We start from the raw sequence: 20,836 nt of genomic DNA on the forward strand, positions 1-20,836 counted from the left end.
AATAATGTAACTAGTTCCATTACCCAACTGTTAACATTTTGTTATATTTATTTTTAGGTTTCTTCTTTTTTAAAAAAAGAAATCATGACAAATCTATCTGAAGTCCTGTTTATCCCCCTCTCCAATCCATCCCGACTTCCACCTCCTCCTCCTGCCCTTATGTTATTAGTGTGCTTATCTGCATATCCATCTAGTTCATTTTCTATAACTTACACACATATGTTTCCCATAATCACTATATACTGTGATTCTGTGTACAGTAAAACCTTGGTTTGCAAGCATAAATTGTTACGGAAACATGCTTATAATACAAAGCACTTACATATCAAAGTGAATTTTCCCATAAGAAATAATGGAAACTCAAATGGTTTGTTCCACAACTGGAAAATATTCACAGAAAAATGATTACACTACTACAATATGGTACAAAATAATAAAGAAAATACAAAAGACAAATAAATCAACCTGCACTTACTTTTTGAAAACCTTGGCTGGTGTGAGGGAGATAAGAGAGAGGAGAGTTATTGTATAGGATGACTTTCACTATCACTAACGGAATCACTTCTACCTATTGGCTCAATTGAATCTTTTTCTTTTCGTGCAACTTTAACAAGGAACCTATCCAATGACACTTGATTTTGCCTCCTTTTTAGTATTTCGTAGAAATGTAAACTTGCACTGTCATTAAACAGATTCATTGCTTGCACTGCTACAGCTTTATTCAGGTGGTGCTTTTCTACAAAATTTTGCATTGTTTCCCATTCTTTACACATCTCCCTAATCTCATTTAAAGTGAGGGATTCTTCGGCCTCTTCCTCTGGGGGTAAGATGCAGACGTAGAGTTATAAAATCTTGCAATTTTGGCCATTAGCATACCTTGTTTCTACCTCTCAATGATTTACTTCTTAACTTCCACCACAATCATCTCCTTCTTCCTACCGCCTTTCTTTTCAACCTTTTTCTGCATGGGGGCCATTGTATATGCTTGTAAGGATGTTGACTACACTTGTAATATACTGTATTTAATGTAACTGGCAATAAGGCAGCAGAGGAAGGAGTCTATATCTGCAGGCAGCCTGACCTAGAATGAAGCAAAGCATTCCTAAACTTACCCTTGCATGAAAAAGCAAAGGACTGTCTATAGGTGCTTTGAAGTGACAAAAAATACACTAGTGCCAGTTGTGGGCACTTTCCAACATTTTGAAAAATCACTAATTTCTGCCAAACACCAAGGCCTTAGAACATCTGAGCATGGGAGATGATCACCCACAATATCAAAGAGAGAAAGAGAGAGAGAAAAGAACCATTGGCTCAGCTGTGATCACATGACATTTAGCATCATGTACAACTTGTATTGGAAGACATTGCTAAATTTATTAGAGATGTTTGTTTAGCAGAACACTTGCAGAGCAAGTTACTCCCAGTTTAAGGTTTCACTGTATTTTAAATCCATTTCACAGTGCACATATTTGTTGGTATGTTGCTATTTATAACTCTTATGAGCTATTAAATGTTGATAGTATAGGACTCACTTATTAGTTTTATTTGTTGTCAGTATTTTATTTTATTTTTTTATTTTATTTTATTTTTTTAAATTTTTTTTAATGTTTATTTTTGAGACAGAGACAGCATGAGCAGGGAAGGGTCAGAGAGAGAGGGAGACACAGAATGTGAAGCAGGCTCCAGGCTCTGAGCTGTCAGCACAGAGCCCGACGCGGGGCTCAAACTCACAGACTGTGAGATCATGTCCTGAGCCGAAGTCGGATGCTTAACCGACTGAGCCACCCAGGCGCCCCTTGTTGTCAGTATTTTATTGTAGGAATATATCACGTTTTATTCCTCTGTTTTATTGCACATTTCTGTTTACATTTTTCACAAGGAAGCAGGCTCGAAGATGGATCTGTCTTCTTGTTCACACCTGTAGGAGTTTCTTTCTGATTTTTCTAGACATGAGGTTGCTGGGTCATAAAACATACATTTTAAATTTCACCAAAGTGGCTGTTCTAATTTTATACCTCCACGTTACCTAAGAGTTTCTGTTTCTCAGTTTCCCTCCCTTTCTCAAAACCATCAGATTGTAACATTTACTATCAGGTGATAGTTTTCAAGTGGTCATATGAACAGAAAATTTCAATATAATTCTACATGAAAAGAAAGGGCCAGAGGAGGTTTGGTGTGGCAGAAAAGACTTTGAAGGGGTTCACTGCAGTGTTTCGAGCGCCTGTTACCCTTTGGTTTCCCTCAACGTGTAAAAAAAAATGACACAACGAAAGAGAACACCGCAAAACGCCGGGAGGGCAAGAGCTGTGTTCCAAGCTCAAATCCGAGTCACTCTTGGCGAGCCCCAGCCCTCGTGCAGTGGTACGACCTGGCAGCCGCTTCCCCCCGCGGTGCGGATTGGTTCGTCCCCAGACGCCGGCGCCTGCGCTCCCACCAGCCCAAGAGCGCGACTCCTCCCCTCCTCCCCGCGGTGCCTCAGCTTTGCGCGCGCGCCGGCCCCGCGCTCCTGACGCGCTGCGGACGCTCGCGACCCGCAGCGCCCCGGGGGAGGGGCTCGGCTGAGGGCCGACGGCCGGTCGGTGAGTACCTGCCGCCTCCACACACCTCCAGCCCGCCGTCTTCTCTCCTCCTCCTTTCTCTTACGGGGGCCGCGGCCCGCTCTTCACCCGAGGGGCGCCGCTGACGCTGGGTAGGGCCCTCTCGGCGCAGGGACTGATCTCTCCGGACGCCGAGGTGGCCCCTCAGGCTGTTGGGTGGGCATCTCTGGACGCCGAGGTGGGAACACAGGATGCGGGCGGGCGCCTCCCGACGCGAGAGTGGGGCCCTTTGGTACACCAGGGTGGGCCGTAGGGACTTCGCTGGGCACCTCCTGACGCGGTGGTGGCCTTCCTCCCTCAGGTGCCAGGCCTGACCCCCCCCCCCGCCGCCGCCGCTCCCCCCTCCCCCCCCCGCTCCCTCTCTCCCCCCCCCCTGCTCCCTCTCTCCCCCCCCCCCCCCCGCGCCGGGGGGGTGCGGCCTTTATCTTCCTGGGCACTCCTTCGTTATTTCTCGTCCGACGATGGGCTCTTGACCCCGCCCGTCCCTCGAAAGCGTCTTCCTCACGCTGAACTCCCCGGGAGGCAGCTCAGTCCTCGCCGTGCCCCCCCCACGGGGCCCCACAGCCCGGACCTCTACCGGAGCTAGGGCCACCGGGCCCCTCCGCTGCTCCCCCCCCCCCCCCCCCCCCCCCCCGGGCCAGGCTACTGTTCAGTTGCGGAGTGATTAGTTATTTGCTCAGAAAAAAATCTGTTCCTTGGAAAATCTTTATTGTTTGCCACTTTCCCCTCTAACGGAACTGATGTTTCTTTGTGTATGATGACAGTGTTTCAAGCTTGTTACACGTACACATTTATAGATCATCTTAACGACACTTTTATGAAATAGGTACTATTCTAAGTTTACAGATGAGGTAACCTGTCTGATAAGTGGTAGGGCTGTTTTGAATCCAGCCTAATGTTCTTGTATTTAGTCACTGTATCATACTGAGATGTAAGTAATGTCCAGGAAAAAGTGAAAGTTTTATGTTTCTGTATTTTTTTCTGTCGGGAGCTAGTGCTTTGTAGATGAATCAAAGAATGTGTTTTTGGAATCAGGCATATCGAGCTGCAGTTCACAACATATCCATTTACCAACCTAGGAACTTGCCAATTGTTTGATTTTGAGTAAGTTTACAAACATTAAAATAGTGATAAAAATCGTTAAAATAATGATTACTGATAAATAGTGTAAAATAGTGAATCCTACCACATATAGTTATTGGGAAGATAACCTTTATAATGTATGTGAGGTACCAAGAATAGTGTCCCAGGACTCCATAAATAACTATAATTATTACTCAAAATGTGTTTGGAGTTTGTTGTTACACACTTATCCTGAGGCCGAGAATAAAGAATAAGTGTGTGTGTGTGTGTGTGTGTGTGTGTGTGTGTGTGTTTGTAAAGGTATTTACCTTTTTTTAAAAAATGTTTTATTTCTTTTTGAGAGAGTGAGACAATGTATGTCTGTGGGGGAGGGGCAGAGAGCGAGGGAGACAGAAGATCGAAATTGGGCTCTGCCCCACCTCACAAATTGTGAGATCATGACCTGAGCCAAAGTTGGAGGCTGGGCAGAGACAACCAGTGGCCCCCATTTACCTTTTTTTTAAAACAAGGAAACAATCTGTGAAATCAGGTGATAAAGAAGTTGGTACCACATTTCTTGAATAGTGACTTAATAACTTATAGTCAGTCATTCATAAAGAATTGTTAAGGTCCCTGTTTCCTTAAGCTTTCAAAGCAGGTTTGGTAGGTAGAATGTCAAGATTTAAAATTATATTTTCAGTGATTGTTCTTCAGATAGATAAAGATGATAGATGTGCTTAAAGAAAATGACAAATAGTATCCCAAATTGGAGATTTTCAAGGACACTACCAAAAAAAGCTACGTGAGAAGTAATAATAATAAAAAACCCACGTCTCATTATTGCAACACCTTTACTGCTTGTACATTCTTTTAGAGACATTTTGTTCCTGTCATAATTAAGATGAGGCTTTTGGCCTCTAGGCTCTATTTTTCCCTCACAGTTAGTGGTAATTCATTCTATAGCCTCAGTTCAAATAATTGAAGATAAGCCATTATTTTAGTGAGTTCTTTATTTTGAAGGGTAGCAACTTAAATAAATAGTTAACTGAGCTATATGTTGGCCTGTGTGTTTATATTGGCCAAACAGTGGGGCACCTGGGTGGCTAAGTTGGTTGGGCATCCAACTTCGGCTCAGGTCATGATCTCGAGGTTCACAAGTTAGAACCCGGAGTCCAGCTCTGTGCTGACAGCTCAGAGCCTGGAGCCTGCTTCAGATTCTTTGTCTCCCTCTTTCTCTCTCTCTGCCCCTCCCCTGCTCACGCTCTGTCTCTCTCAGAAATAAACATTAAAAAAATTAAATTGGCCAACCAATGCCTTGTTTTTACTCTTAGAGTTACTGTGGAGCAAAGTGGCTACATCTCATGAAGCACTGAATTTTGGAGTCTGTATCTGTGGGGTGCCTCTACTTAATGCTTCTTACCTATCTCTTATCTGCTTAATTCTTTGAAAACCCACTTTGAGACTACAGGTGGTTCTCTGCTACAGAAAAGGGTTTTTATTTACTCATCTTTAAGAAATACATATATTTGGTGGTATAGCTATTCTTCATAACAGATTTGAGCAATTTTGTTTAAATAACTCTAGGGTACAGAAAACATTTAATAAGATGAAAGCTATTCCATATAAGATGTTTTCCTGGGGCACCATGATTCCTTGAGAATTCTCTCAAACTAATTCCGACATCCAGGTTTTACCTATGCTATTCAACCTGTAATAATTTTATCCTTTTATGCCTTTTTGTAGTATTTAATAATTTAAATATATACATTAAGCTGTTCATTCAGCACATATTTATGTGTGCATACCATATATTAGGTAGCAGTTTTAGTTAGAAGAGGTGTAAAGATTAAGTTATAGGGTATTGGAGTCAGGTGACAGAATTGCAAGTGCCTGCTTTGTAACTTTGGACAAGTTACTTTTCTGTACTTATGCTTCCTAGTAATAATTATATATACTTAGGTTTTTATGAAGATTAATTAATTAAGAATATTTTTGGATCATCAGGGCACGTAGGTGGCTCAGTTGGTTAAGCATCTGACTCGATTTTGGCTTAGGTCATGATCTCAGGGTTGTGAGATTGAGCCCCACGTTGGGCTCCGTGCTGGGTGTGGAGCCGGCTTCAGATTCTCTCCCTCCCTCCCTCTCTCTCTCTGCCCCTCCCCCCTCTAAAAAATAAATAAATTAAAAAAGTTAAAAATATCTATCTTGGGACCCTTGAATTGCCATGTGAATTTTAGAATCAGCCTGTTGATTTACACACACACACACACACACACACACACAATGAACCAGGATTTTATTAGGTATTGTATTGAATTGATATGTTAGTTTAAAGAGTATTGCCATCTTTGGGGCTCCTGGGTGGCTCAGTCAGTTAAGTGTCCGACTTGGGCTCAGGTCATGATGTCACGGTCTGTAAGTTCGAGCTCTGCATTGGGCTCTTGTGCTGTCAGTTCAGAGCTTGAGCTTGTTTCAGATTCTGTGTCTCCCTCTCTCTCTGCCCCTCCCCCACTCACTCTCTCTCAAAATATGAATAAACATTAAAAAAATAAAAAATAGGGGCGCCTGGGTGGCTCAGTTGGTTAAGCGTCTGACTTCAGCCCGGGTCACGATCTCGCGGTCCGTGAGTTCGAGCCCCGCATCGGGCTCTGGGCTGATGGCTCAGAGCCTGGAGCCTGCTTCCGATTCTGTCTCCCTCTCTCTCTGCCCCTCCCCCGTTCATGCTCTCTCTCTGTCTCAACAATAAATAAACGTTAAAAAAAAAATTAAAAAAAAATATTAAAGAGTATTACCATATGAAATCTTTTGATCTTTGAGCGTGGGATGTTTTTCATTTTTTAGATCTCTCATTTTTTTAAAAAATGATTTATAGCTTTCAGAGTATAAGTTTTGCATGTCTTCTGTTAGGTAAAGTTAGTCCTTACGATGCTATTGTAAATGGAATTGTTTTCTTAACTTTATTTTCACATTGCTCATTTTGACTGTATAGAAATAGTTTTATTTATTGATTTTGTATTCTGTAGCCTTGCCAAACTTGTGTATTCTGATAGTTTTCTTTTTTAAAAAAATTTTTAACGTTTATTTTTGAGAGAAAGAGAGCATGAGCGGGAGAGGGAGACACAGAATCTGAAGCAGGCTCCAGGCTCTGACCTGTTAGCACAGAGCCTGATGCGGGGCTTGAATTCAGGAACAGTGAAACCATGACCTGAGCTGAAGTTGGATGCTTAACCAACTGAGCCACCCAGTCACCCCTCTAATAGGGTTTTGTTTTGTTTTGTTTTGTTTTGTTTTTAGTGGATTCCTTAGAATTTTCTATATACAATATCACTGCATCTGAAAATATAGTTTTATTTCTTTCTTTCCAATGTATATGCTTTTTATTTCTTTCTCTCTTTTGCCTAATTGCTTTGGCTAGGACCTCCAGTATAATGTTGAATAAAAGTGCTGAGAGTGGACATCCTTGTTTTGTACCTGTTCTAAGGGGAAAGCTTTTAGTCTTTCGCCACTAAGTATGATATGTATTTTTAATTAAAATTTTTTAATGTTTATTTATATTTGAGAGAGGGAGAGAGAGAGAGAGACAGTGTGTGAGCAGGGGAGGGGCAGAGAGAGAGTTGGAGACACGGAATCTGAAGCAGGCTCCAGCTTTTGAGCTGTCAGCACAGAGCCCGCCTCGGGGCTTGAACCCATGAACTGTGAGATCATGACCTGAGCCGAAGTCAGACACTTGACCAACTGAGCCACCCAGGTGCCCCACTTTTGACACTCTAAATATAATTTGTCTTGATGTGGATTCCTTTGGGTTCATCTTTTTTAGAACTCTCTGGGCTTCCTGGATCTGGATGTCTGTTTTCTTTCCCAGATTAGGGAAATTTTTATCCATTATTTCTACAAATAATTTTCCTTCTTGTTTCTTTCCCTCTTCTGGGACCCTTGTAATGTGAATGTCGGTCTGCCTGGTTTTGTCCTTTCCATAAGTTCTTTAATGTGTCTTCACTCTATTCATCTTTTTTCTTGTGCTGCTCTAATTGAATGAGTTCCATTGGTCTGTCTTCAAGTGCAGTGATCTTTTCTTTTTCATATAGTCTGATGTTGAACCCCTCTATTGTATTTTTCAGTTATATTATTGCATTCTTCAGTAATGTGTTTCTGTTTGGTACTCTCTTTTATTTTCTTTTAATTAAAATTCTCATTATGTTTATTCATTCTCCTGAGTGTAGTGAGTAATTTTTGTGACTGTTATTTTGAACTCCTTTGTCAGGTAAATGACTTATCTCTCTTTTGTTAAGGCGTTTTTCTGAATTTTATCTAATTCTTTTTGTTTGGAACATTTTCCTCTGGTTTTGTTTTGTTTTTTGTTTTTTGTTTGTTTTTTTATTTTCTTTGACTCCATGTTGATTCTGTGCATTAGATAAAATAGCAAGTTTTGAAAGAATGGCCTTATGTAGGAGATGAACCTTATTTTTCAACTTTGCCATAGCTTTTAGTTGTCTTTCAAATCTTTGTGATTATCCAAGCAGCCTAGTATATTTTTAGTGGTTCCTGGCACTTGAAGGTATGCCAAGAACTGCCAATGTCCCAAAGGGGAGGAACTCAGTCATCACCTAGGTTGAGGCTGTTTGGAAGCCAGACTCTCAGGCTGCAGCATTTAAAGTATGCAAATATATAAAGTCCTGCAGGACTGTCAGTGTAAGTAAGTCCTGGTGGCCCCCAGAAGCAGGTGATCTGGAAGTATCCCTTGGGAAGCAGCTGTAAAAATTGGAGTATCAGACAAGGGCACAAACTCCTTTCTGGGAGATACTGGCAAGCTTGAATGAGGCAGAGGGAGATGCAAAGATGGTGCCTACTGGCCTCTGCCTTTCAATATTTCAGTAGTCACCCACACGTATGTTAAATTAGATGCCTGCGCCTCAGGCTGATGTTTTAAGATAAACAAATAAGTCTCTCTCACAGAAAGTCTTGGTGCTTTTCAGTTGGCTGCCTTTGTGTTGAGCCCTGGGGTGGGTGAGTTGGTATGTGTCAGCTTTTTGAGAACTGCTTTTCAATTCATTTTGGTTTTGGGAGTCTTAATGGATGCAAGCTTGTTGGCTTTCAGAGCTAGATGTTTAGGGGGCTTATCTCTCAGTTGCAGGTCTGAAAAGTTGTGATGCCAGATATGAGATTCAAACTGATCTGATCTCTCCTCAGGGAGAAGCTCCTGGGTCGACTCCCCCCCCCCCCCCCAAATTGTGGGTTGTTGTGGCTAGGGTGGGGATTATGATGAGATTTCTCTTAACTTTGCTTTGATGTGGTTTCCCTCTCATTTGTCTTATGTGAATGGGTTGCTCTGCCAGGTTTTAAGTTTGTTTCAAAATAATTTGTTCCATATATATTTGTAGACTTGGTGTGTCTATAGGAGGAGGTTAAATCAAGATTTTTACTATGTCATCTTGAACTGGACCCTCCTTTCAAAATATTTTTAAGTTTTCATTTGTAAGTCTTGCCTTATTTTGTGACATTTATTCCTAAGAATTTCATTATTTTTGATGTTATTAGAAATAGAATTTTTAAAATTCAATTTTTGGATTTTTATTGCTAGTGGATAACACTACAATTGATTTTTGTATGTTGACTGTATGCTGCAGTCTTTTCTGAACTTCTTTATTGGTTATAATAGTTTTTCAGTGGAGTTCTTAATTTTTTTGTTTTTTTTTAATACAAGACCATATCATCTGCAGATAGTGATAGTTTTACTTCTTCCTTTCCAATTTGGATGTCTTTTTTTTTTTTTTTTTAATGTTTATTTATTTATTTTTGAGAGAGAGAGGGCAAGCAGGGGAAGGGCAGAGAGCGAGGGAGACAGAATTCCAGGACAGAGCCCCCAAGACATGGGGCTCAAACTTATGAACCATGAGATCATGACCTGAGCTGAAACCAAAAGTTGGACACTTAAGTGACTGAGCCACCCAGGCGCCCCAGTTTGGATATCTTTTATTTCTTCTTGTGTAGATGACCTGCCTTGAACCTCCAGGATAATGTTCATTAGAAATGATGAAAGCAGACATCCTTGTTTTGTTCCTGTTTTAAGAAGAAAGCATTCAGTCTTTTATGTTTAAGTGTCATATTAACTATGGGTTGGTTTTTTGTTTTTTGTTTTTGTTTTTGTTTTTTGGAGATGTTCTTTATCAAGTGGAGGCATTGCTGTTGAAAAATAGTTCCTTTAAATTATAATACATAGTCAAGAGAACCAACTGTCTAAGTTAATGTTTAAATAACTGGGATAAATTATTATATTATTTTTATTGAAATGTCCCTACAGAGATGAGATATGTACATATATAGTTTTTTAATAGAAAAGTTGGAATTTTAATGAGTAGTGGAAGTATTCAGAAGTTATTTTACTTCTTTTAGATGGGAACCTTTTTCTTTTACATGATTAAATTACAGATAGCATCTGGAAAAATTAAAGTTTGAGTAAATTACTTACCCTGTGTTTCAGACAAGGATGCCACGGAGAAAGAAAAGGGTTAAAGAAGCCACTGAAGCACAGAACTTGGAGAAGAAAGATGCAGAAACTGCCAGTTCTGTCAATCTGAAGAGGAAACGTAGGTTTGAAGATGCATTCATTGTGATATCTGATAGTGATGGAGAGGTTAGTATTCTGAATAGTGGGGCTTTAGCTCTCAAACTAGGCCTTCTCCATGGCTTGTTTTGTGACTATACCTTAATGCCAGCTTGCTGGAATGTGCAGTTTTTTACTCACCTTCATTTTGATTTGTAAATGTAATTAAGAATTATGTAAAAGAAAGTAATACTGTTTGGCTGAGACTGGATCATAGTTACTCATTTTTGTAATATATTGACCCAAGATGGTATTTTTTAAACTATTAGAAGAGACTAAGGCAAATGTAAATGTTAATTTTTATGTGTTTGGAAAGTGGGAGAAAGAGAATGTAAATGCTGTAAAGTCTCTAAGTGTGATAGCAGTGAATCACCTGTAGCAATTTAAATTACAGTTAATTAAAATTAAATAAAAAAAATCCCTTTCTCTGTTATACTGGCACATTTCAAGTGATCAAAGCCACATGAGTCTAGTGTCTGCTGTATTAGATGACACAGTTATAGAACATTTACCTCATTGAGGTAAACTTTAAAAATTTGTTTGTTTGTTTATTTATTTATTTATTTATTTATTTATTTATTTAGAAGGAGAGGGAGAGAGCGCACACATATGCAGGGAAGGGCCAGAGAGAGGGAGAGAGAATCCCAAGCAGTCTATGCACTATAGCATAGAGCCCTACATGGGGCTTGAACTCATGAACTGTGAGATCATGACCTGAGCTGAAATCAAGAGTCAAACACTTAACTGACTGAGTCACCTGGTGCCCCTCATTGTGGAAAACTTTATTAGACAGTGTTACTTTTGGACAGTGCTGCTTTAGATCTTAACATCTCTTCTTTGTTCCTTCTTTCCATTTGTTTATTAGAGATTTCCCTTGGTCTTTAGGTTACATAGAGGAAGGCAGTGAATTAAGTCATTGTTTTTTCTTCCAAGTTTACTTCTCTTTTTTCTTTATCTTCTAGCTCATTTGATGGTAGAACCCCTCATTTGCCTTGTTATTAAAACTCAGAATTGTATTTAACTCATTCCTCTTTCTCATATTTTATACCTAATCATTCACCACATTCTTTAGTTTTTACCTCTTAAATGACACTCAGATCTATTCTTTCTCTTTCATTTCCATTTCTTTCCTTGATCATCTGTTATTTCAGTTCTTGTTATTGAGATCATGTTGTTATTAGAGCTCTTGAGTCTGTTAAGACTCTGAACTTGATTGTCTACCTTCTGTTTTTCTCTACGTTTCACTTAGTCTACTCCAACTTTTTTTTTTTTTTAATGTTTATTTTTGAGAGAGAGAGACAGAGGATGAGCAGGGGAGGGGCAGAGAGAAAGGGGGACACAGAAACCAAAGCAGGCTCCAGGCTCTGAGTTGTCAGCAGAGAGCCTGATGGAGCTCGAACCCACAAACTCTGAGATCATGACCCACGCTGAAGTCGGGTACTTAACCGACTGAGCCACCCAGGTGCCCCTACTCCAACTTTCTTTTAAGAATTCTGATTTTAGGTTATTGTATTCGCTTACTTAAAAAATCTTTGATTCTCTAGTCCCTACAAGATCAGTTTAGAATTTTAATATAGTATACTTCATTACAACCGTCACAGTTTGTTCTCATTTGTATTCTTATCAGTAGTGCATTAGTTGCCTTGTTCCTTTTGAAGGGTGTGACCACATTTTTTATTTTTCCCAATTTCATAATGAAAAAGTTGTGTATTTTTTAATAGGAAAATTGAACATGTTTTCACATCTCTGTTGGGTATTTGTTTATTTTTTTGAATTTCCTTATAGTCTAGTTTTTAATTAGGATTTTGGCTAAATAGTTTTTAAAAAGGTATGAAAGAAAAAAAATAAAAAAATAAAAAGGTATGAAAGTATAAAGAAGAAAACAAGGGGTGCCTCGGTGGCTCAGTCGGTTAAGCATCTGACTCTTGATTTTGGCTCAGGTCGTGATCTCATGGTTCATGAGTTTGAGCCCTATGTCGGGTTCTGTGCTGACAGTGCAGAACCTGCTTAGGATTCTCTCTCTCTCCCTTTCTCTCTGCCCCTCCCCTGCTCGTGTTCTCTTTCTCTGTCAAAAGAAATAAATACAATTAAAAAAAAAAGGAGAAAATAAAAGAATCCATCAATTCTACCAGTTGAATAACTTGTGTTAATATTAACAAAAATAACTATACATATACACACGGATGTGTTAAAACATTTTATACATACATGTTAAAACAGATAAAAACAGTTCAAAACTATTTGAAAACAGAATAGTATGGAAAGCTATATAGTGAAGATGTACACCTCAGTGAGTGTACATTTAAATAAAGGTAATAATTTTTTCTCTATTCTTCCAGAAAAGTTTTTTTTATGAATATGCTATAAATAAAATGTTTTACAGGAAAGGAATCATGCTACATAGGCTGTTTTGCTTTTTAATTTAATATTTATTGCAGATCTTTTTATAACAACAAATACAGATCTAACTCATTAATTTTTTTTTAAGTTGTCAAATATGCTGCACAGGAGAGTCCATAAAATGCAAATCATAATCTTTTTATTTATTTATTTTCTTAAATCCGCATCACCTATTTCACCCATTCTCCCCCCCACCTCCCCTCTGATAACCATCAGTTTGTTCTCTATAGTTAAGAGTCTGTTCTTGGTTTGTTTCTGTCTCTTTTTCCTTTGCTCATTTGTTTTGTTTCTTAAATTCCACATGAGTAAAATCATAAGGTATTTGTTTTTCTTGGACTTATTTCACTTAGCTCCATCCAAGTCATTGCAAATGGCAAGGTTTCATTCTTTTTTATGGCTAAATAATATTCCATTATCAGTGTGTATACATATATATGCATACATATGCCACATCTTCTTTATCCATTTATCTGTTGATGAACACTTGGGCTGATTCCATATCTTGGCTATTGTAAATAATGCTGCTGTAAACATAGGGGTGCAGGTATCTCTTTGAATTAGTGTTTTTGTATTTTTTGGGTAGATATCCAGTAGTACAATTACTGGATTATAGGGTAGTTCTATTTTTAAATTTTTGAGGAAATTGCATACTGTTTTTTGCAGCATCTGCACCAGTTTGTATTCCCACCAACAGTGCATAGAGGGTTCCTTTTTTTCCACATCCTTGTCAATGCTTATTTCTTGTGTTTTTGATTTTAGCTATTCTGATAGGTGTGAGGTGATACCTCATTGTAGTTTTGATTTGTATTTCCCTGATGATAAGTGATACTTAGTATATTTTCATGTGTCTGTTGGCCCTCTGGATGTCTTCTTGGAGAAGTGTCTGTTCATGTGTTCTGTCCATTTTTTTTTTTTATTTGATTTTTTTTGGGGGGGGGTATTGAGTTGTATCAGTTCTTTATATTTTTATTTTTATTTAAAAAAAAATTTTTTTTTAACGTTTATTTATTTTTGAGACAGAGAGAGATAGAGCATGAACGGGGGAGGGTCAGAGAGAGGGAGACACAGAATCTGAAACAGGCTCCAGGCTCTGGGCTGTCAGCACAGAGCCTGACGCGGGGCTCGAACCCACGTACAGTGAGATCATGACCTGAGCCGAAGTCGGACGCTTAACCGACCAAGCCACCCAGGCGCCCCTATATTTTTAGATACTAATCCTTTATCTGATATGTCATTTGCAAATATCTTCTCCCATTCTGTAGGTTGCCTTTTAGTTTTGTTGTTTCCTCTGCTATGCAGAAACTTTTTATTTTGATGTAGTCTCCCAATAGTTTATTTTTGCTTTTATTTCCCTTGCCTCAGGAGGCATATCTAGAATACTGTTGCTATGGCCAGTGTGAGAGAAATTACTGCCTGTGGTCTCTTCCATGATTTTTATGGTATCAAGTTTCATCTTTAGGTCTTTAATCCATTTTGAATTTATTTTTGTGTATGCTGTAAGAAAGTGGTCCACTTTCATTCTTTCGCATGTAGCTGACAAGTTTTTCCAGCACCATTTGTTGAAGAGACTTTTTCCAATTGAATATTCTTTTCTGCTTTGTTGAAGATTAATTGATCATATATTTATGGGTTTATTTCTGGGTTTTCTGTTCTGTTCCATTGATCTATATGACTATTTTTGTGCCAGTACCATACTGTTTTGATTACTATAGCTATGTAATATAACTTGAAGTCTAGAATTGTGATACTTCGTTTTTTGTTTTTTTTTTAATCCAAGTTAGTTAACATATGGTGTAATAATGATTTCAGGAGTAGAATTTAGTGATTCATCACTTACATACAGTACTCAGTGCTCATCCCAACAAGTGCCCTCCTTGATGCTCATCACCCACGTAACCCATCTCTTCACCCACCTCCCCTCCAGCAACCCTCAGTTTGTTCTCTGTATTTAGAGTCTCTTATGGTTTGCCTTCCTCTCTATTTTATCTTATTTTCCTTTCCTTTCCCCTCTGTTCATCTGTTGTGTTTCTTAAATTCCGCATGTGAGTGAAATCATATGATATTTATCTTCTTTTGAGTGACTTATTTCACTTAGCATAATACACTCTTAATTCCATCCATGTGGTTGCAGATGGCAAGATTTCATTCTTTTTGGTCACCGAGTAATATTCCATTGTGTGTGTGTGTGTGTGTGTGTGTGTGTGTGTGTATGTGTGTATACACCACATACTCTTTTTTTCTTAAATTTTTTTTTTGCGGTTTATTCATTTTTGAGAGACAGAGCATGAGTGGGGGATGGGCAGAGTGAGAAGGAGACACAGAATCTGAAGCAGGCTCCAGGCTCTGAGCTGTCAGCACAGAGCCCAACATGTGGCTTGAACTCAAAAACTGTGAGACCATGACCTGAGCTGAAGCCCCATGCTTAACCTACTGAGCCACCCAGGTGCCCCATACCACATCCTCTTATCCATTCGTCAGTCGATGGACATTTGGGCTCTTTCCATAATTTGGCTATTGTTGATAGTGCTGCTATAAACATTGGTGTGCATGTGCCCTTTTGAGTCAGCATTTTTATATCGTTTGGATAAATACTTAGTAGTGCATTCGCTGGGATATAGGGTAATTCTATTTTTAACTTTTTGAGGAACCTCCAGTGTTTTCCAGCGTAGCTGTACCAGTTTGCATTCCCACCAGCAGTGCAAAAGCGTTCCTCTTTCTCCACATCCTCGCCAACATCTGTTGCCTGAGTTGTTGATTTCAGCCATTCTGACAAGTGTGAGGTGATATCTCATTGTGGTTTTGATTTGTATTTCCCTGATGATGAGTGATGTTGAGCATCTTTTGATGTGTCTTTGAGCCACCTGGATGTCTTCTTTGGAATAGTGTCTGTTTGTGTCTTTTGCCTACTTCTTCACTGGATTATTTCTTTTTTGGGTGTTGAGTTTGATAAGTTCTTTACAGATTTTGAATTTTTTTTTCAAGATTGCTTTGGCTATTCGGGGTCTTTTGTGGTTGCATACAAATTTTAGGATTGTTCTAGTTCTGTGAAAAATGCTCTTGGTATTTTGATGGGGATTGCATTAAACATGTAGATTGCTTTGGGTAGTAGAGACATTTTAACGATATTTGTTCTTCTAACTCATGAGCATGGAATGTCTTTCCATTTTTTGTGTTGTCTTTAATTTCTTTCATCAGTGTTTTATGGTTTTCAGAGTATAGCTCTTTCACCTCTTTGATTAAGTTTATTTCTAGATGTTTTATTGTTTTTGGTGCACTTGAGAATGAGTTGTTTTCTTAATTTCACTTTCTCCTGCTTCATTATTAGTGTATAGGAATGCAACAGATTTCTATACATTGATTTTGTATCTTGTGACTCTACTGAATTCATTTATCCATTCTAGTTGTTTTTTGATGGAGTCTTAAGTGTTTTCAATATGTAGTATTGTGTTTTCTGCAAACAGTGAAAATTTTAATTCTTCCTTACTGATTTAGGTACCTTTTATTTCTTTTTGTTCTCTGATTGCTGTGGCTAGCACTTTCAGTATTATGTTGAATAAAAGTTGTGAGAGTGGACATCTTTGTCTTGTTCCTGACTTTAGGGGAAAAGGTCTCAGTGTTTCCCCATTGAGAATAATGTTAGCTGTGGGATTTTCAGATAAGCCCTTTATTATGTTGAGATGTGTTCCCTCTAGACCTACTTTGTTGAGGGTTTTCATCATGAGTGGATGTTGTACTTCGTCAAATGCTTTTTCTGTATCTATAGAAATAATAATACGGTTTTTACATTTACATAAAATATAAAATCATACTTTAAAAAAATAATTCGGATGTCTGTATTCACTACCTTAGAAGCCCTCTTGACTTAGTGTGACCCTCACCAGTTGCATCCCTTTCCACCCATCTAGAGGTAAGCACTGTATTTGTTTTACATTTCCATGATTTTCTGTACAGTTCTACCACATATATGTGTATTTCATTTTTTCACCCCCCATTTATGTGTATTTCAAAACAGTACATATATACTAAAAAGCAGTCTTAATGGTTACATGCTTTAACCAACATTTTTCAGTAATCATTTCTCCAAAAATTTGAAGTTTTACCTTAAAAAAATTTTGAGAGAGAGAGAGAGAGCGAGTGCATGTTGGGGAGGGGTGGAGAGAGACAGAGACACAGAATCCGAAACAGGCTCCAGGCTCTGAGCTGTCAGCACAGAGCCCCTTGTGGGGCTTGAACTAATGAGCCATGAGATCATGCATGACCCAAGCTGAAGTTGGACGCTTAAGTGATGAGCCCCTGAGCCCCTGTATTTTTACCTTTATTGTAAACTAAAATCTTGTCAATAAATAGGCTTGTTTATGGATTTTCTATTTTGTTCCATTAGTCCATTACAGACTTTTGAAATAGTTGTTGTGTTGATAATCTTGGGTTTTACAGGTAGGCACTTATACCTGCTAATAATGGATCATTTTCTCTTTTCCTTTCTAGTATTTATACCTTTTTTTGTTGTTTGTTTTGTTACATTGATTATAGCTTCTAGAATAATGTTGATTGATTTCAGTGATAGAGTACATCTTTGTCTTGAATTTAATTGTAGAAGTATTCAGATATTTTGTTTCATATTTCTATTTTTTATTACAGAAATATTAATTGCTTATTTAATATTAGTGTTTTTAGGAATGGGTATTTAATCAAATGCTTCATTTTTTAACAAGGTGATGGTATAGTTTTTCTCCTTTAATCAGTTTTATATAGTACATTAATATTATTTTCTAATTTTGGCACATCTTGCAATCTGGAGTAAATCTTACTTGGTCACTATATATTACGTTAACATAATACTGTATTTGCTTTCTTAATATGTTAGGATTTTTGCATCTGTATTCCTAGTGGCATTGGTTTTTGTATAATTGTCCTTTTTTTGTACCTTCTGAATTAGATTTTAGTATCAGGTTTAAGCTATCACACTTTTTCACCTTCTGTTGTCCTGCCACAGTTTATATAGTAAAGGAATCATCTTTTTTTTTTAAAGTTTATTTTTAAGAGAGAGAGAATGTGAGGGTATGAGCAGGGGAGGGGCAGAGAGAGAGGGAGACAGATCTTTTACCTGTTTTTGAATTGGGTTGGTTGTTTTCTCACTGTTGAGTTTTGAAAATTCTTTATATATTCTAGCTAAAAGTCCTTTATTAGGTACTTGCTTTTCAAATATTTTCTCTAAGTTCATGGCTTGTCTTTTCATTCTCTTATCAATATTTTGAATGCTAGAAGTTATTTTAATGACATCTGTTTGCCAATTTGTTTTTTATGGATTGTGCTTTTGGTGGCATATCTAAGAAATTGCTTAACCCAATAAACTTCAAGCTGTATTACAAAGCTGTAATCATCAAGACAGTATGGTACTGGCACAAAAACAGACACATAGATCAATGGAACAGAATAGAGAACCCACAAATGTTTGGCCAACTATCTTTGACAAAGCAGGAAAGAATATCTGATGGAATAAAGACAGTCCCTTCAGGAAATGGTGTTGGGAAAACTGGACAGCGACATGCAGAAGAATGAACCTAGACCACTTTCTTACATCATACATAAAAATAAACTCAAAATGGATGAAAGACTGCAATGTAAGACAGGAAGCCATTGAAAAAATCCTAGAGTAGAAAACAGGTAACAACTTCTGTGACCTCAGCTGCAGCAACTTCTTACTTGATGGTCTCCAGAGGCAAGGGAAATGAAAAATGAACTATTGGGACCTTATCAAAATAAAGCTTCTGCACAGCAAAGGAAACAATCAACAAAACTAAAAAGCAAATGATGGTTGGGAGAAGATATTTGCCAATGACATATTAGATAAAGAGTTAGTATCCAAAATCTATAAAGAATTTATCAAGTGCAACACCCAAAAAACAAATAATCCAGTGAAGAAATGGGCAGAAGACATGAGTAGACACTTTTCCAAAGAAGACATCCAGATGGCCAACTGACACATGCAAAAATGCTTAACGTCACTCGACATCAGAGAAATACAAACCAAACCACAATGAGATACCACCTCACACCAGTAAGAATGGCTAACCTTAACAACTCAGGCAACAACAGATGTTGGCGAGGATGCAGAGAAAGCGGATCTCTTTTACACTGTTGGTGAGAATGCAAACTGGTGCAGCCACTCTGGAAGACAGTATGGAGGTTCCTCAAAAAGTTAAAAATAGAATTACCCTATGACCCAGCAATTGCACTACTAGGTATTTATCCAAGGGATACAGGTGTGCTGTTTTGAAGGGACACATGCATCCCCATGTTTATAGCACCACTACCAACAATAGCCAAAGTATGGAAAGAGCCCAAATGTCCATCAATGGATGAATGGATAAAGAAGATGTGGTATATAGAGACAATGGAATATTACTTGGCAATTAAAAAGAATGAAATCTTGCCATTTGGAACTATGTGGATGGAACTAGAGAGTATTATGCTAAGCGAAATTAGAGAAAGACAAAAATCATATGATTTCACTTATATGTGGAATTGAAGATACAAAACAGATGAACATAAGGGAAGAGAAACAAAAATAATATAAAAACAGGGAGGGGGACAAAACAGAAGAGACTCAAATATGGAGAACAAACAGGGTTACTGGAGGGGTTATGGGAAGGGGGATAGGCTAAATGGGTAAGGGACATTAAGGAATCTACTCTTGAAATCATTGTTGCACTATATGCTAACTAACTTGGATGTAAATTTAAAAAATTAAAAAAAAAAACTTACAGTGCCAAGGGGGGAAAAATAAAAGAAATTGCTTAACCTAAGTTCACAAGGATTGTCTCTTGTGATTTATTTTAGAAATATTATGTTAGGTGCTACATTTAGATGTATGATCTATTTTGAGTTAATTTTTATATAGTGTAGTATAGCTCCATGTTCATTTTTTTGCACATCATACCCAATTTTTTTTTTTTTTAACATATTTATTCTTGAGAGCGAGAGAGACAGCATGAGTGGGGGAGGGACAGAGAGAGAGGGACACGCAGAATCAGTGGTAGGCTCCAGGCTCTGAGCTGTCGGCCCAGAGCCTGACCCGGGGCTCAAACTCACGGACTGCGAGATGAGACCTGAGCTCAACTGACTGAGCCACCCAGGCGCCCCAACATCATACCCAATTTTTTGAGCACTGTAGGTTGGAAAGGCTTTTCTTTCTTCACTGTACCATTGCACCTGTGTTAAAAATCAGTCATGGGGGCGCCTGGGTGGCTCAGTCGGTTAAGCGTCCGACTTCAGCTCAGGTCACGATCTCACGGTCCGTGAGTTCGAGCCCCGCGTCGGGCTCTGGGCTGATGGCTCAGAGCCTGGAGCATGCTTCCGATTCTGTGTCTCCCTCTCTCTCTGCCCCTCCCCCGTTCATGCTCTGTCTCTCTCTGTCTCAAAAATAAATAAACGTTAAAAAAAAAAAATCAGTCATGTTTATTTATGTGAATTTAATTCTAGACTTTATTCCACTGATCTTTTTTGTCTGTCTTAACTCAGTTTATAATGCTGCTTTGATTATTATAGCATTTATTTATTTATTTATTTATTTTAGAAAGCACACAAACAGGGGAGAGGGACAGAGGAGGAAAGAGAAAGAATCTTAAGCAGACTCCACACTCAACATGGAGCCTGATGTGGGGCTCGATCCCAAGACCCTGGGATCATGAGCTGAGCCCATATCAAGAGTCAGATGCTCAGCCAAGTGACCCAGCCAGGTCCCCTCCCCCTTTTTAAGTTTGTTTGTTTTCTTTTGAGAGAGAGTATGAGTGGGGGAGGGGCAGAGGGGGAGAGAGAATCTTAAGCAGGCTCCATGCCCAGCACAGAGCCTGACATAGGGCTTGATCTCATGACTGTGAGATCATGACTTGAGCCCAAAGGTGAGACGTTTAACTGAGTGAGCTACCCGGTACCCCTGATTACTATAGGTTTTTGAAATAAAACAGTGTCAGTCTTCTTTGATCTTTGTTAGAGGTTTTTGGCTATTCTAGTTCCTTTGTATTTCTACATGAATTTTGAAATCAGTTTGCCAGTTCTACAGAAATTTTGTTAGTTATTTGATTGGAATGATGTTGAATTAATAGATCGATTTGAGGGAGAATTAATATCTTAATATGGAGACTTCTGGCCAATGAGTAAGGTATATTTTTCTATT

General features: G+C 38.5%; 1 protein-coding gene across 3 annotated transcripts in view; it reads left to right on the forward strand.

Annotated features, from left to right (window-relative positions):
• The first annotated feature begins 2,473 nt into the window (after positions 1–2,473).
• UIMC1 (ubiquitin interaction motif containing 1) overlaps positions 2,474–20,836 on the forward strand; it is a 117,497-nt gene continuing 99,134 nt past the window's right edge. For 2 of the 3 annotated variants that reach the window (XM_042991726.1, XM_042991740.1), the window contains exons 1-2: positions 2,474–2,579; positions 10,138–10,290. In XM_042991726.1, the coding sequence (XP_042847660.1) occupies positions 10,144–10,290 (147 nt within the window). In that variant the 5' untranslated portion in view covers positions 2,474–2,579; positions 10,138–10,143. Of the gene's footprint in view, positions 2,580–2,679; positions 2,776–10,137; positions 10,291–20,836 lie in introns of those variants that run through there. The other variant, XM_042991735.1, reaches the window with a different exon arrangement.

The sequence above is a fragment of the Panthera tigris genome, chromosome A1, assembly GCF_018350195.1.
Source record: "Panthera tigris isolate Pti1 chromosome A1, P.tigris_Pti1_mat1.1, whole genome shotgun sequence".
Lineage (NCBI taxonomy): Eukaryota > Metazoa > Chordata > Mammalia > Carnivora > Felidae > Panthera > Panthera tigris.